Source organism: Carcharodon carcharias, chromosome 22, assembly GCF_017639515.1.
Source record: "Carcharodon carcharias isolate sCarCar2 chromosome 22, sCarCar2.pri, whole genome shotgun sequence".
NCBI lineage: Eukaryota > Metazoa > Chordata > Chondrichthyes > Lamniformes > Lamnidae > Carcharodon > Carcharodon carcharias.
In genome coordinates, this window is record NC_054488.1 from 56899062 (window position 1) to 56912964 (window position 13903).

Here is a 13903-nt window from a genome sequence, read left to right on the forward strand (position 1 = left end):
GAGCGCAGCAAGTGCCCGAATCCTTTTCACAAAGCAGGATGAAAGTGATTACTTTCCATAGATGCATTCATTTGGAGTTGGGGGGGGGGGGGAAGTCACTCACTTTAAGGGCTGGAACATCGTTGAACTCAGCAGAACAAACATATTTGAAACCTGATTTTAAGTTTAAATATTCCCATCCGATGCCTGCAATTTTTATCGTTAATAATTGCTGCCTGTAAAACTCAAAAATCTCAGAAAACCAGGGTTTTTTTTTTCTCCAATTCCCAATCCAAAGAAAAATGAGTTGATGATTTTTTGCATTTGGCGTTTCACCGGAAACAAACATGTAACAGAGTCGGACACTTTCGGAAATACGGCAATGCAAGTTTTCTAACGCTGTGAATACTGAAGGTAGTGTGACTTTTGCTAGCATTTCTTATAACGCAGCTTTAGATGAATTAACGCGACAATTATGCTACTTTTTGAATAAAAGCTATTGGAAATCTCTCACGTTTACATTTACTTCGTTTCAATATTTTTTCTCGTCATAAATCTAAGGGTATTTCTGCATTTGTTCAGTAGAAATAACAAAAAAGGACATTCCGGTCTCAGTAGGTGAGTTCTGGTGTGGAAAACGGTGAAATTGGATCTTTTGGCAAAGGTTCATCCTGGGCCGCGGTGTTGTCCCTTATTAGCATATTCCAAGAAGTGGTATAAAACGAAGGGCTTCTGTCCTCAGTCACTTGGTTTCTGTTCCAGCTTCAGAATGAATGGGATGTTATTAATACAGGTCTTTGCGATTGTGGTATTGGCAAAAACTATTAACGCAGAAACTAAAGGTGAGAAGAATTTTATCCAACTTTCCGGACAAAATAAATTTATGTCAACTTGACAATTAATAAACGCTGAAACGCATTTGAAATGTTAGTATCTGCAAGGATAAACATTTTAAACTAAGCTTAATTTTCTATCTAGAGTATAGGAAAAAGAGAACTACGTGTTTTTGAATAGTCTGAGGAATTTAGCTTTGTATGCAACTTATACAACTATTATATTCAAGGGAAATAATCTTCTTGAAAAAATGTGAGAGATGTTGCAAATTGAGTCAAAATATGAGTCATTGCAAAATGATGATGAAAGTAGCACTTTGGCTGGTCTCTTTGCCTTTGGTAATGGAGACAACGCTTGCCCCGGTTATACTAGCGATGTATTTGATAATTCGAACATCTTTAACATGATGCCGGTAGCACCCCAAAATTGAGTTTGGGGATTTGGCCAGTGTGGTGGTGCTCTGTGCATGTTTAGGAATCTCTCGGGATCAGTGCATGCTCGGCTTTGTGTTTGTTAATCCAGTTGGAGAAGGGTCCATGGGGTTAAAGGAATGCAAAAAATCAGCGATAGTTCCTGTACCTGATTGTTATTCACTGATATACAGGAGGTCAATTTGTGAGGATACCAAATAAAAATAGCCTCACAGTTAAAACAGCCTCCCAGTAAGCACTGCTCAGGCTGACAGTTGTGAGTTATTGGAGAAATGAGCAGAGTACATGAAAATGTGGAACAACAATGCCTTAAAAGAGTTAGGTGCCGTTTATACGAGTACAAGAACATCATAATCATGTTACTCGCAATGAAGAAATCTGGACTAATAATCCAGAGAGCAAAACCCGCCAGAGAAAATGTAATTAAAATTCATTTAAAATGGAGTCTGGAAACAAAAGCTGGACCAGCATCAATACAAAGATGGGCATGGAGATACTGTGGTTATTGTAAAAAAAATACTAACTGCTTCAATGCTGCCTTTAACAAAAGAAGCTGGGATTCTTCTCAGAGAAGAAAAGATCAAAAGAAGTGTTAATAGAGATGTTCATAGTTCCAGAGGGTTTGATAGAGTACAGTGGGAGAACATTTCCACTGGGAGAATAATCTGTATCCTTTAGTTACCAATCAAAGTAATTGGCAAAAAAAAAGCCAGAGGGTAAATAAGGAGAATTATTTTTTTAAACTGGTGAGTTATGATTTGTTGTTCACCGCTGAAAGCAGATTCAAAAGTAACTTTCAAGAGGGAATTCAAAATATACTTGAGAAGGAAAATATAAACTGCAGGGCTATGGGCAAAAGCCTGGGTCGAGGATTAATTGGATAGCTTTCGAAGAGGCTGCACTGGCACCATGGGCCAAATGGCCTCCTCTTATGCTGTATGATTTGGGGCTGTTAGGGGTGGGGCTGGGGGGTAAAGAAAGCAAAATCTGAGCTAGATGTGGTTGGCCAGAAAGGGGGAAATACCAGTGGTTGTAGCAGCTGTGGTGGTAGAGGAAAGTAAAAGTATTTCATAAATCTCAAACTGCAACAGGTGGAAATATTTCTGCAGTTCTGGTATCTTTTACTCTGTATCTCTGTGATTTCTGTATGTAGAGCTCACACCACAATTTGAAAGAACAGGTAGAAGATCTTCCTCCACAGGACTCCAGAGCCCTTCAGTAAATCTGACAAAATTGCCACACAAAAATCGCAGTCGCCCAGAGTCCAGTTTGCCTGTTCTTGATGCCTTTTTTGAGAGAGAAGAATCTCCTTTCCAACAATACAAGATAAAAAATGAAAACTCGCACGCAGAGGGCAAACTCAGCCCCTTGGTTTTCTTTGAAAAAAACAGCAAAAGGAATGAGAGCACAGGGAGGCAGAACTACAAGGCAACAGCAAAAGAACATCCTGAGAAGCAGGAAAGATGGCAATCAAATGACCTACGAGGCCTCATCTCTTCATTTTATCCAGATAAGTCCAGACTGAACAGGTCGCCGACATACTACAGCCTTCTGGCCAAAAGTATGCAAGCAAGTTCTTCAACATATCTGACCCACAATTATCATCAGGCTACCTGGCTCCACCATCAAATCAGTGCCACCCATCGTGTAACAAAACAGGGAGAAAGAGCTACATCTTACAACCTGGACCCTGAGGAGAACAGACCCAGAAAAACCATTCATTACAGAACAAGTGGTACATTTATAAATGGCATCAATTCATCATCTGTAACCAACCGTCACCCTTCGAGTTTGCTCTATCACTTTAACATACTCAGAGAAGGTAATTATTATTTTGTTACCGATGCTAATACTGACAAGATTTTTACTGTCGTTAATCTTTCCTCTTCTGAAGACACCAGCATTCTTGAGTACCATGTCCAGGCGGTCAACTTTCATTTATGATGCTGAGCTTTGAGTATTAGTAGGTCAATATGTTTGAGAACATTAGAATTGAGCCCGATTGTATTCTCACTTGATGGTCACACACTGAAACTTTCCAGTAGATCAGTGTTCAGCTAGGAACCATACCTGATCCATTTTTTCTCTTCCCAGCCCATTAACACCAAGGGCCAATTATAAGAGTGCCCATTTCTTTATGCCACTGGGGTGAGATCAGATAATTTAGCACAGCACGGAATTCAAAAACTTCCTGATCTGTCTTTTAAGCAAAGCCTTGATTTTAAAATGATCATCGTTGACCCTCTATGGCCTTGGCCCTCCCTATCTCTATCGTCTCCTCCAGCCCTACAATCTTAAGATATGTGCACTCCTCCAATTCTGGCTGCTTGCAAATTCCCGATTTTAATCGTTTTACCATTGTCAGCCATGCTTTCAGCTGCCTTGGCCCTAAGTTCTGGAACTTATTCCCTAAACCTTTAACCTCTCTACATCCCTCCTTTAGGACACACCTTAAAATCAATCTCTTTGATCAAGCTTTTTGTCATTTGCCCTAATGTGGCTCAGAGTCAAATTTTGTTTGATTATGCCCCATGAAGCACCTTGGGACTTTCAGTACATTAAAAGCACCATATAGGTACAAGTTTGTTGTTGGTGAACACCAAACTGACCTGCGAAGCCACTGGAGGGCATGTGAAGAAAGATTTATCTCAAATACACTGTGGCAGCAATCTTACACATGACAGGTGCAGCTGAGATTCTGGGTGGTGGGCTTTAAAGGCATTAATAATGAATCCCAGCAGAGATCATTGCTTGCAGGAAGAATGTCTTGGGAAATTATGAGGATGTCACTCATGTTCTAGCAGGAGTGCACAATCACATAAATTACCTCAGATAAACCTTCAAAACTTTAATAAATTCCTTTCACCTAGCTTATGGATATTGGAATAGATGTGTCTCCTAGTAGCATTGTACTTTTAGCTTAAAAGAAAGAAGAGGAACATTATTTAATTGCAGCTTCTGCCAATTGCAGATTTGAGCTGGCGGGCTGTGGTTGGTGACCAACAGCTGAGAAAAGGGTGATGCACACTTCTTGCTACTCTTTCCCCATGGAAAATTACATAGCTTCCCTTCACGTAGATTCACCATTTACTTTGGTGCTGCCTTTGACATGTATTGATCTATTAGTTAAAAAGGAAAAACAATTAGTTAAAAGTGACAAGAGTGGCTGTTTAGGAACGTTAATATTTGCAGGATCCTTGGACAATATTTGGTTCTTTTTAATAATTTGTGAATTGGAGTAGAGGAATAACTGTTCTGCAATGCTGTCTCAAAGGTTTTTCAGTTGCTGCTCCTATATTCTAAACCCTCCCTTTGGAAAGCATGGAGAGGACTTACTTCTTCCAACCGCGATGGGAACAATCTTCAATTGCAGGCAACAAAAACTGTCCCCAAGCCACTATTGCCTTCCCTGAATGTTCAGATAGACAAGGAAGGGGCCCAATTTAATATTTTAACAAGACTTTAGTTGGGGGAGTATAATGGCTCCCCCAACAAGCCAGGCCTGCAGGAAAAAGAGGCCAGAATTAGAAGAGATGCAATAGGTTTTAACTCTTTTACCACTTTCCTTGTAGCAGGCTTCTATTTCATGCAGGCTTCTTTCATCCAAGGACACAATTGGCTTCCCATACCTCAGGCTTCCCCCTACAACTGCAGTTACCTGACCAAAATTTCCAGAGCACAACTTTTGTTGAAGACAATTCCCCTGACACTCCAGCCTCCCGGCGATATTCACAGTCAGGCAGCCGCTTCCTGGTTATTATGGTTGGGAAGAAGGCAAGTTGCATTTTAATGATGCCTGGCTGTTAAAATTAACTGAGTCTGTTCTCAGCCCCGGACAAGGCTGGCCACTCAATAGAATACATTCCCACATGGGAGATAAAATAGAGCCCATTGTGGTCACCGCTGTATATTCATTCATTTGAAACCAGGGCAGGGAGCTTTCCCAATGTCCTGGTGAACATTATCCTGCAACAATCCATCATCAAAATTGGTGATCTCGGCCATTTTTGAGACTGCGCTGTGTACAAATTGGCTACTGTATTTGCTTTCAAAACAACAATCACTGCAGTTCAGACGTAATTAATTGGTTATAAAGCATTTTGGAACATGTTGAATGCATGGAAGGTGCTTCATAAATGTAAGTCTCTTTGTTCTAGGGTCATAACCACATCTTTTTATATGTTTAGCACTGTCACAAAGCACATGGAACAGTTAAACATTATGTTAAGGAAAATAGGGATGAGCTGCTTCAGTGATTTTATATGTAAAATTAAAATTGCAGCAGTATTTTGCTGGCTGTGAGCTCTATATCAATTCATTAATTAATCTGGCTTTTTGCTTTTATCAAAGATTACAACAAAGAGTTGTGTTCAATTGAATGTAGAAAGGAAAAGAACGAAAGAGAATTCTACTGCAACAGTGAGTTTGGTAAGAATAGACTGAGATTTTCATGAGGTTTCGATGTAATTTCTGATCAATTTATTGGATTTGTTTTGGGTGTGGGATAGAACAATATGTTTCATGGATCATTTTGATTTTTGCTTCTTTTTGGTACATTTTGCAGGATTTTGGAGTAGTCTCATATTTAATTAAATATTTATTGCTTCACATACAGCTTGATATGAGACAATACATCCCAATCAGCTGGGCTGAAAACCAACTATTATGGTGTATCAGGTATATTGTGGGAAGATGTTTTTAGGAAACTTACGTATTTACTTCTCAACTCTTACATAGCACTTAGGAGTAGGCTATTCAGTCCTTCGACCCTGCTCTGCCATTCAATGAGATCATGGCTGACCTGGTTCTGGTCTCAACTCCACTTTGCCATCTGCTTCCCTGCACCCCCTACCATAACCTTCAACTCCCTTGTCTATCAAAAATCTAACTCTGCCTTAAATAAATTCAATGATCTAGCCTCCATTGCTTTCTGGGGAACATAATTCCACATACTAAAGACAGTGAAAGAAATTCTGCTTATCTCCATCTTAAATGGTAGACCTCTTATTCTTAAACTGTGTCCCCTGGTACTAGTCTGTCCCATTAGTGGAAACATCTTTCCAGTGTCCACCCTGTCAAATCCCCCCCAGGATCTTACATGTTTCAATAAGATCACCTCTCATTCTTCTAAACTCCATTGGGTACAGGCCCAAAAGCTGAAACTTCCCTCATAAAATAAGCCCCTCACCCCAAGAATGAGTCGAGTGAACCTTCTCTGAACTGCTTCTAATGTAATATCTTTTTTCAAATAAGGAGACCAAAACTGTATACAATATTCCAGATTGTACATAGTGTGACCTTGTACAGCTACAGTAAAACTTCCCTACTTTTATATTCCAATCCCCTTGCAATAAATGCCTACATTCCATTTGCTTTCCTAGTCACTTGCTGCAACTGCATACTAACTTTTTGGGATTTATCTACCAGAATATCCAGATCCTTCTGTACCACCGAGTCCTGCAATCTCTCTCCAATTTAAATAGCACACTGCTTTTCTATTCTTCCTGCCAAAGTGGACAAGTTCATATTTTCCCATATTATACTCCATCTGTCAAATTTTTGCTCACTCACTTAACCTGTCTATATCCCTTTGCAGACTCTCTAGCTCCTCTTGGCAACTTACTTTCCTACCTTGGTGTCTTAGTTCAAATTGTTTCTTTCTTTATACCACTGAATATTTTTGAGCTAAGTGATTACTGTTCGATGAACAGCAACTGCATTTTTGCTATTAATGAAGGGACAGACTTATTTAAACAGGTTAAGATAGTAGGGAAAAGAATGAATTGTGATTTTAAACTGTTAACAATAACTGTAAAAGTAAGTCCTAAGCTTTGGTGTCAGAATGAATCATTGATCAAAAAACTGTGTCATAAAGAAATAGCTCTTCATTATACTAAATGACACACAGTTTTGCAGCCTTCATCATGAGATGGTCTCCACATCACTCTGCTCGAGACACTTGTTTGTGCTTTAAAATCCGACAAGGGAAAATATTTGGTTAACGACTTGCCATGTTTGAGATAAGGAATAGTATACTATTGTTATTTCTGTTTATATTTCTTCCCATTTACTTCGTGCCTTGATTAATATGCAGCTCTTCAAAATTGGGTTAAACCAAAGAAAATAAGTAATGCTGCGTAGTTTAATCTTAAATAAGTGCCTTACCATTCAAGGATGAAGAACTGTAGCTATGAGGATAGATTGGAGAGGTAGGGATTATTTTCCTCGGAGAAATGAAGGCTGAAAGGAGACTTGATAGAGGTATTCAAAATCCTGAGGGGAATGGACAGGGTAAATTATGAGAAACTGTTCCCACTCAAGAGAACATCAAGAACCAGAGAGCACAGATTCAAAATAATTGACAAGAAGGAGTAAATGTGCAGTGAAGAAAAATGTTTTCACCCAGAGGGTGGTTGGAGTGTGGAACAAATTTCCTGAAAGGGTGATGGGGGCAGGTTTGATTGAGGTATTCAAAAGGGAATTGGATTGCTTCCTGAAAAGAGGGAACATGCAAGGTTACGGGGATAAGGCAGGGGATTGTTCTTTCAGAGAGCAAGTGCTGACTTGGAGGGGCAAATGGTCTCCTTGTGCACTGTAAAGATGCTGGATGCTGTGAAGGAGGTCTGAGGCAACAAGGTTAGGTTGTATTGAAGCATTAATCAGCTGCCAAATTTGAGCAATAGATGATGATTGTCAATTTATGGGCCACAAGCTATCCATAATAGTGGGTTTTGGTTGTATATTTTCAATCTACCATTTGGGCAGACAACTGGCATTGTGGATCAGTAGCCTGTTATAGAAACTGCCTAATTTTCATTTCCATTAAGATCAATGGAAATGAAACTAAGGATGTTTTTCCCATTGAACATCTGATATACACCCAGGTGGCAAGTTGAACACCAACTAGTGGTCCATTATCAGATTGCATGTATAATACTTTAAGTGTATGGGGGGCGGGGTGGAGATTTTATGTAATGAGAATATGGATGATGTACGAATGACAAATAAGCATATTATGAAATGGTAACGGAGATTGTATAATCCATATTCACTGTACATAGTGGGAAACATTTTAAATACTCCAACAGTACATACAGCAAAACATCATTATTTTCTGATCAAGAAATCTTGCCCAACACATACCACAGTTTCCAATATGGATTGCTGGTAGGGAAGGCATCCTGCCTACAGTACTGACTTCTAAAAATGTCTTGGGTAGGGATAAAAAGGGCGAGTTATGAGGATTAGCTTGTTTTTGTATGTGAAAGATATGTTGATGAGGACTAAGCATTGCACATCGATTTTAATCCTCATTCATGTTGGTGCCAAAAATATGAAATGGGTATGCCACCAAAACATTCAACTGTCCTATATTTATTTTGTATTTTTATCACTTATTTGTTCACCTGGCCCGATCCCTATAGTTAAGAGAGGGACGATTGGGTCTCTGGATTCTGCTAATGCCCCATCTTCTTTCACTTACCCCTTCCACTGCTGAACATTTGGACTCTGCTGGCAGACCCTCTTCACATCCTCCTCCAAATTGTCAAACTTACTGTGGATGATTGCTTTGACATCATAGTGCAAATGAAAATTTACCTCACGAGTGATGATATCTTGCCTCTTACTGAAACTTTTTCACTTGGCTATCCTTCCTACTACCATCCCCATCTGAACTACCATGCTGGCGGTGTAGGTCTTATCAAAGCCAAATGAATGATGTCAAAGAATTTACTACTGTTCATATTATCTCCAAACATCAGCTTATTCAATTAAGCACACTTTTGCCTCTGTGGTACTTCTCCCTACCTCAGAGACAAAAATGTGCTCGAGTGAGTAAGCCGATGCTTGGAGTTGATATGAACACTAGTAAATTCTTTGACATCGTTCATTGATCTGTGATTCTATACCACAAGCTTAACCTAATGTATGAGCTCAACTTGCGAAGAAAGATGAATAGACTGCCTTAAGTTAACTACTTCCCATGGAGGATAGTGAATATGTTGAACAGATTGCCCAGGCAAAATGCAGAGGCTCATGTTAGCCAATTCAGAGCAGAGGTTGGATAGCTCTTTGGTGAGGGAGCTGCTTGAGGAGCCTTAGAGAGAGCACGAGAGAGGAAACTAGAGAGACATGAGGTCAGAGCTAAGGCATAGAGAATTTAGTGGACGGTTTGGTCTGTTGTGAAAGGGGAAGGAACAATAATATAGCTAACATTTTTAGGAGGTCAACACCATTATCCTTCCTCTGCATTAAGATTCATTTTTGTGGATCCACAAACTGGAAATGTGCAGACACAATGAGTTGCTGAGCAGGTGCCAGATCTTCTCATTTTCCCACAATTTTGTTCCCACCTTACATTATCTCACCCTAACAGCAAAAAGATGACGTGGAAATCTTCTTGTGGGGAAATTGTGGCTTCAGTCTGCCGCCTACATATCCATAGTACAGCATATAGTGAAGAGGCTGAGCTTCAGATGAAGCTCAGAGAACTTATGCAATGCTCATAAACCATTTGATTTTCATGTATTATTTTACAACATATCCTAAATCCTATAAACAGAGATTCATGTGTATTAATAGAATGCTGGAAATGCAAAGGTCAGCCAACATTCAGGACAGAAAAACAGATTGTTTCATCCGAGACCCAAAACACCAGCCTTTGTTTTTCAGATGTTGATTGGCTCTCTGTTTAATTGCAGCACTTTCTGCATTTTACACCAGGTTTCCAACATCCCTGCTATATTTGTATTTTTTTTAATTTGTTGCTATTCCTTAATACTGGACATCAGAACTGAAAATGTCACGGTGTAGTACTTCAAGTCAATTCTGCTTTCGTGCAATAACAGTGTTCATCTTTCAACAGCAATCAGTGGCATAGTCCATGATATAGTGACCCTTGGTAAAGGGCTGCGGCTGGTGACATTACTGGTGGACAGCAACGGATTCTACCGCATGAATCGACTATATGTCACGCCTGATGGTTTCTTCTTCAAAGTGCATATTCTTGTGGTTGACACTTTCAACTGTAGAAGATCGTGTCCAGACTTGAAGTTTGGTGGGTCCGCTATTCATGATTATTGCTGCACCACTTTTCATAGGGGCAGGAATGTGTAGAACTAGTTGATTCAATAAGTTAGATATATCCAGCTCTGAGATCTAGGTTCAGAACCATCCTCGATGTTAGCAATAAAAATGCGACATGAAGTGAACTTCAACTGAGTCAGTTCATTTCCCAGTGGTTCCACAGTCCAATATGTCCTTTAATTTGACTGATACTGTTTGGCAGTATCACTTAGGCCTAGGGACAGTCATTATGAGAAAAGGGAGAAATGCAAAAATGGTGCTAAAAAGGTGCACTTCTGAGGATAGTAACGGACTCAATATTGGAGCAGAGTAGGAGTTTTATTCCGAATATAGGTGTGCTTTAACTGGGAACCTTTGACACTATGAGATGCCTGAAACAGAAAGCATTTCATTCTCCAGCATCAAAAACATCCCATATTTCAATAAGTACAAAATTAAGAAAAGTGCATTTCTTCTCCATTGTCCCAAATCAGCTTATGAGTTCAAGTTCAAAATCCCATTAAACATACCTATCAAAGTTTTGTTAGAAAGTGGTTATATGTGGACATCATGTGATGTGATTCCAGGACTGCCTGTGATGATCTTTCTTGAAGAATGGCCACTTGGAAAATGTACTGGAGTGCTTGTGGAAGCATTCCCAACATCATGCAATGCCTTTGAGTGGGAACATAGTAACAGAAGTAGGCCTCTCTGTCCCTCGAATGTGTTCCATAATTCAATTATATCATAGCTGACCTGATGAGAGGGAGAAAACTAGGGTAAAAAATACAATGAAATAATATGGGGAATGATCGCACCATTTCATTAATGTTCTTTCTCCACATTTCTTCTTCTCAGGTGGTAAATACATCATGATGGGCCTGATTTATCACAGGAGATACTCGCTACCCACCTGGGTCCAAGAACATGTGTCTGGGAAACTGAAGCCAGGAGATGGACTGGTTAGGAGCAGCAGCTACGTGAGACGATATAACAGAAAGAGGAACCAGAGAGTCCAGTTAGTGCGAGATGGGAAATGTGGAGGAGCTTTTCTAAGATCTTAGCAGAAATAAAGTGGGCTGGTGTGTATTTTAGAACATCTGTAACAATAATAAATGTAGTTTAGAGTTGTTTGTAATTTTTAAAGAATGAAGCTGATTCTGTGCTTTTCAAATGTACTTTATATAATGTATACTTTTTTTAGTCTGCGATGAGTTTGTCAAGCTCATCAAGTAAGGGGTGCTATAATTGGTTTTAGCAGCCAAGGGTAGAGATAAGAGTGTATCAACCAGGTCTTCTCCTCATTAATATCCAGTGCCATCTGCTGGGAAAAAAAACATGCTTGTGCAATGTTGAGTGATTGGATTCAAATTTGCAAATTTGATATCACTCAGAATTCCCGCTTCTTGCTGCCCTTCTGATAGCTGCACTTAAAAAAGAGAAAAATCTTCCCAGTGAAAGGAAGATGACATATAAAGTGGCGACTGTGAGAAAGTAACAACCGTTCCTCTTCCTCTGGGAAATTGCTGTTTCCGGGAGATCAAAGCAGCCAGAATGGGTGCAGCTCGACTGTCTTTTACACTGAGTTGTTATTCTAAAGGCTGAGATTTCAGGGTCCTCCAGCAGGTCGAGATTGTAACTATTTCCCCAGAGTCCCTGGAGATCTTAGAGCAAATTTTCTCCATATGAATTGGACACATGAAGAATGCAGAATGTCAGAGGAGCGACCATCACTCAAATACCAAGCAGCAGAGTGCTTTTTGCAAAGGATACATTAAAAAAAACTTGCAAGGAAGAGTTATTTTAATAGCAAGGAAAATTAATACATCTGAAATCAAATGTCTTATTTTTTTCTGCTTGCAGTTCAGCTTTATTTTAGTGCAGTTGAAGTAAAGAGGATGTTTGCTGTATTTCTTCTGCCTCCTCACTCCTGTTGAGCTCCCCACTGTTCGCTCCCATCACCATTTTCTGTTGACAATTGGGGCTCGTCTTTTTCACAGCTGCTGATACTTCTCTGGGATCAGCCACTGGTGATACTATTCTATGGGGGAGTATTGGTTACCCCCCACCTCTCCCTTTGCTACCCTGCTGAGGCACAGCATTCCACACCTGCAGAGCTCTTCATCTCACCAGCAACTGTTCTATATACAAATTATTGGCCTGCAGTGCATCTGATGTAAAGTTAGACATGAGTAGCCACAGAAGCTCTTTCCCACGCTTTGTTCATTAGTCTGTGCTTGAGATGTTGCTCCAGTGATCAAATGGAACAGCTGGAAGAGACATAACTGTAGGTTTACTCATGGGGAGGATTGGTGCAGGCAAGTTGTCGCAGAACACAGTTTGGAGAAACACTCAAATTGCTTTCAAGTTTATGGTTAGGGAAAGATGCTCCAGTAAATAGTTACAAAACCCTTAATATCATTACAGGAGATACTGTACATCAGTGACTCAATTATTCATTGTCACATGAACCTGATTAGAGGTAGCAGTGAGCAAACCTTCTGTATTATTTCCCTTGTGACATTATTTAAGTAGCACTACAAAGCTGAAATATTGTGCTCTCAGTTGATGGCTTCTATTGTAAAGCACTTGTATGTGCAAATTGAGTGAGGTTAAGGTCACGGGAAGAGGAGGAGGCCATTCAACTTCTCAATCCATCCTATTAAACTATGATTTATCTATATCTCAACTTCATTTATGCACAAATATTCCATACCTCTTCATATATTTATCAAACAAAAATATGTTGATGTCTGAAAGAGCCATCATCTCAGTCCCATTTTTCTAACTCAAAATTTTCTTTTTCAAATTTTTGCTCAAATCCCATCATCTGAAAGTTATTGAATCGTTTACCAATTTTTCTCATCAAAACAATAATTTGGAACACTTTCTCTGCTCAAGTGAAAACTGCTCTGGTCTCTCTTCATTGCTAAACACTTTCATCCCACCTATCAACTTAATAAATCTCTTGAGCATCCTCTTTATGGGACCTGACATACTTTCTAAAGTAAGTGTCAAACTGGACATAGTACTTTTATACAGTACAGATTGGAGCAACTAATGTTAAGGCACAACTTCCACAGGTGCTGGTAAGATGTTTCAGGTTATGACCAGTGTTCTCTCTAAGCTACATAGCAAATCACAACGTATTGCGAGTGCAAACAGGCCATGCAGAACCAGCATTCCATTTAATACGCGCATATGCTATACAGCCAGAGGGGTCATACTATGCAAATAGTCCACGTGCAAACAGGCCAGGTACAACAAAGAAAAATTAGAGGGAATATTCGTTCTGACCCTGTGCAATGTAAGCAGGCTATTGGACAATAAATAACAGCACTGCTGAATCCAATTGTCTTCACAAACAACATACCCAGTACATCAGAAGAAGTCCTGCAGTGATCAGCAGCAGGAATCTTGGTCAATGTTTCTTCAAACTGTGGCCCAACTATACAAACGCTGACTAAAGATTAATCCTTAACTGTGTTGGCTGAAATCAGATCACTGAACACAAGCCAAGACTTGAAACTGGGACTTTTCTGGCACAGTACCATATCAGGTACCATATCAGCCATTCCCTGCCATCTGGATTC

The 13903-nt window shown here is 39.7% G+C and overlaps 1 protein-coding gene across 2 annotated transcripts; it reads left to right on the forward strand.

Annotated features, from left to right (window-relative positions):
• Positions 1 to 117: 117 nt before the first annotated feature.
• On the forward strand, positions 118 to 12991 carry LOC121293784. 2 transcript variants are annotated; one of them, XM_041217112.1, is made up of 6 exons: positions 118 to 393; positions 742 to 821; positions 2398 to 3066; positions 5595 to 5672; positions 10111 to 10302; positions 11169 to 12991. In XM_041217112.1, exons 2-6 carry the CDS (start codon positions 749 to 751, stop codon positions 11372 to 11374), a joined length of 1218 nt encoding a protein of 405 aa, XP_041073046.1. In that variant the 5' UTR covers positions 118 to 393; positions 742 to 748; the 3' UTR covers positions 11375 to 12991. The 2 variants fall into 2 exon arrangements, with proteins under 2 accessions (XP_041073046.1, XP_041073045.1); XM_041217111.1 differs by lacking the exon at positions 118 to 393 and having other exon boundaries at positions 730 to 821.
• The last annotated feature ends 912 nt before the right edge of the window (positions 12992 to 13903 follow it).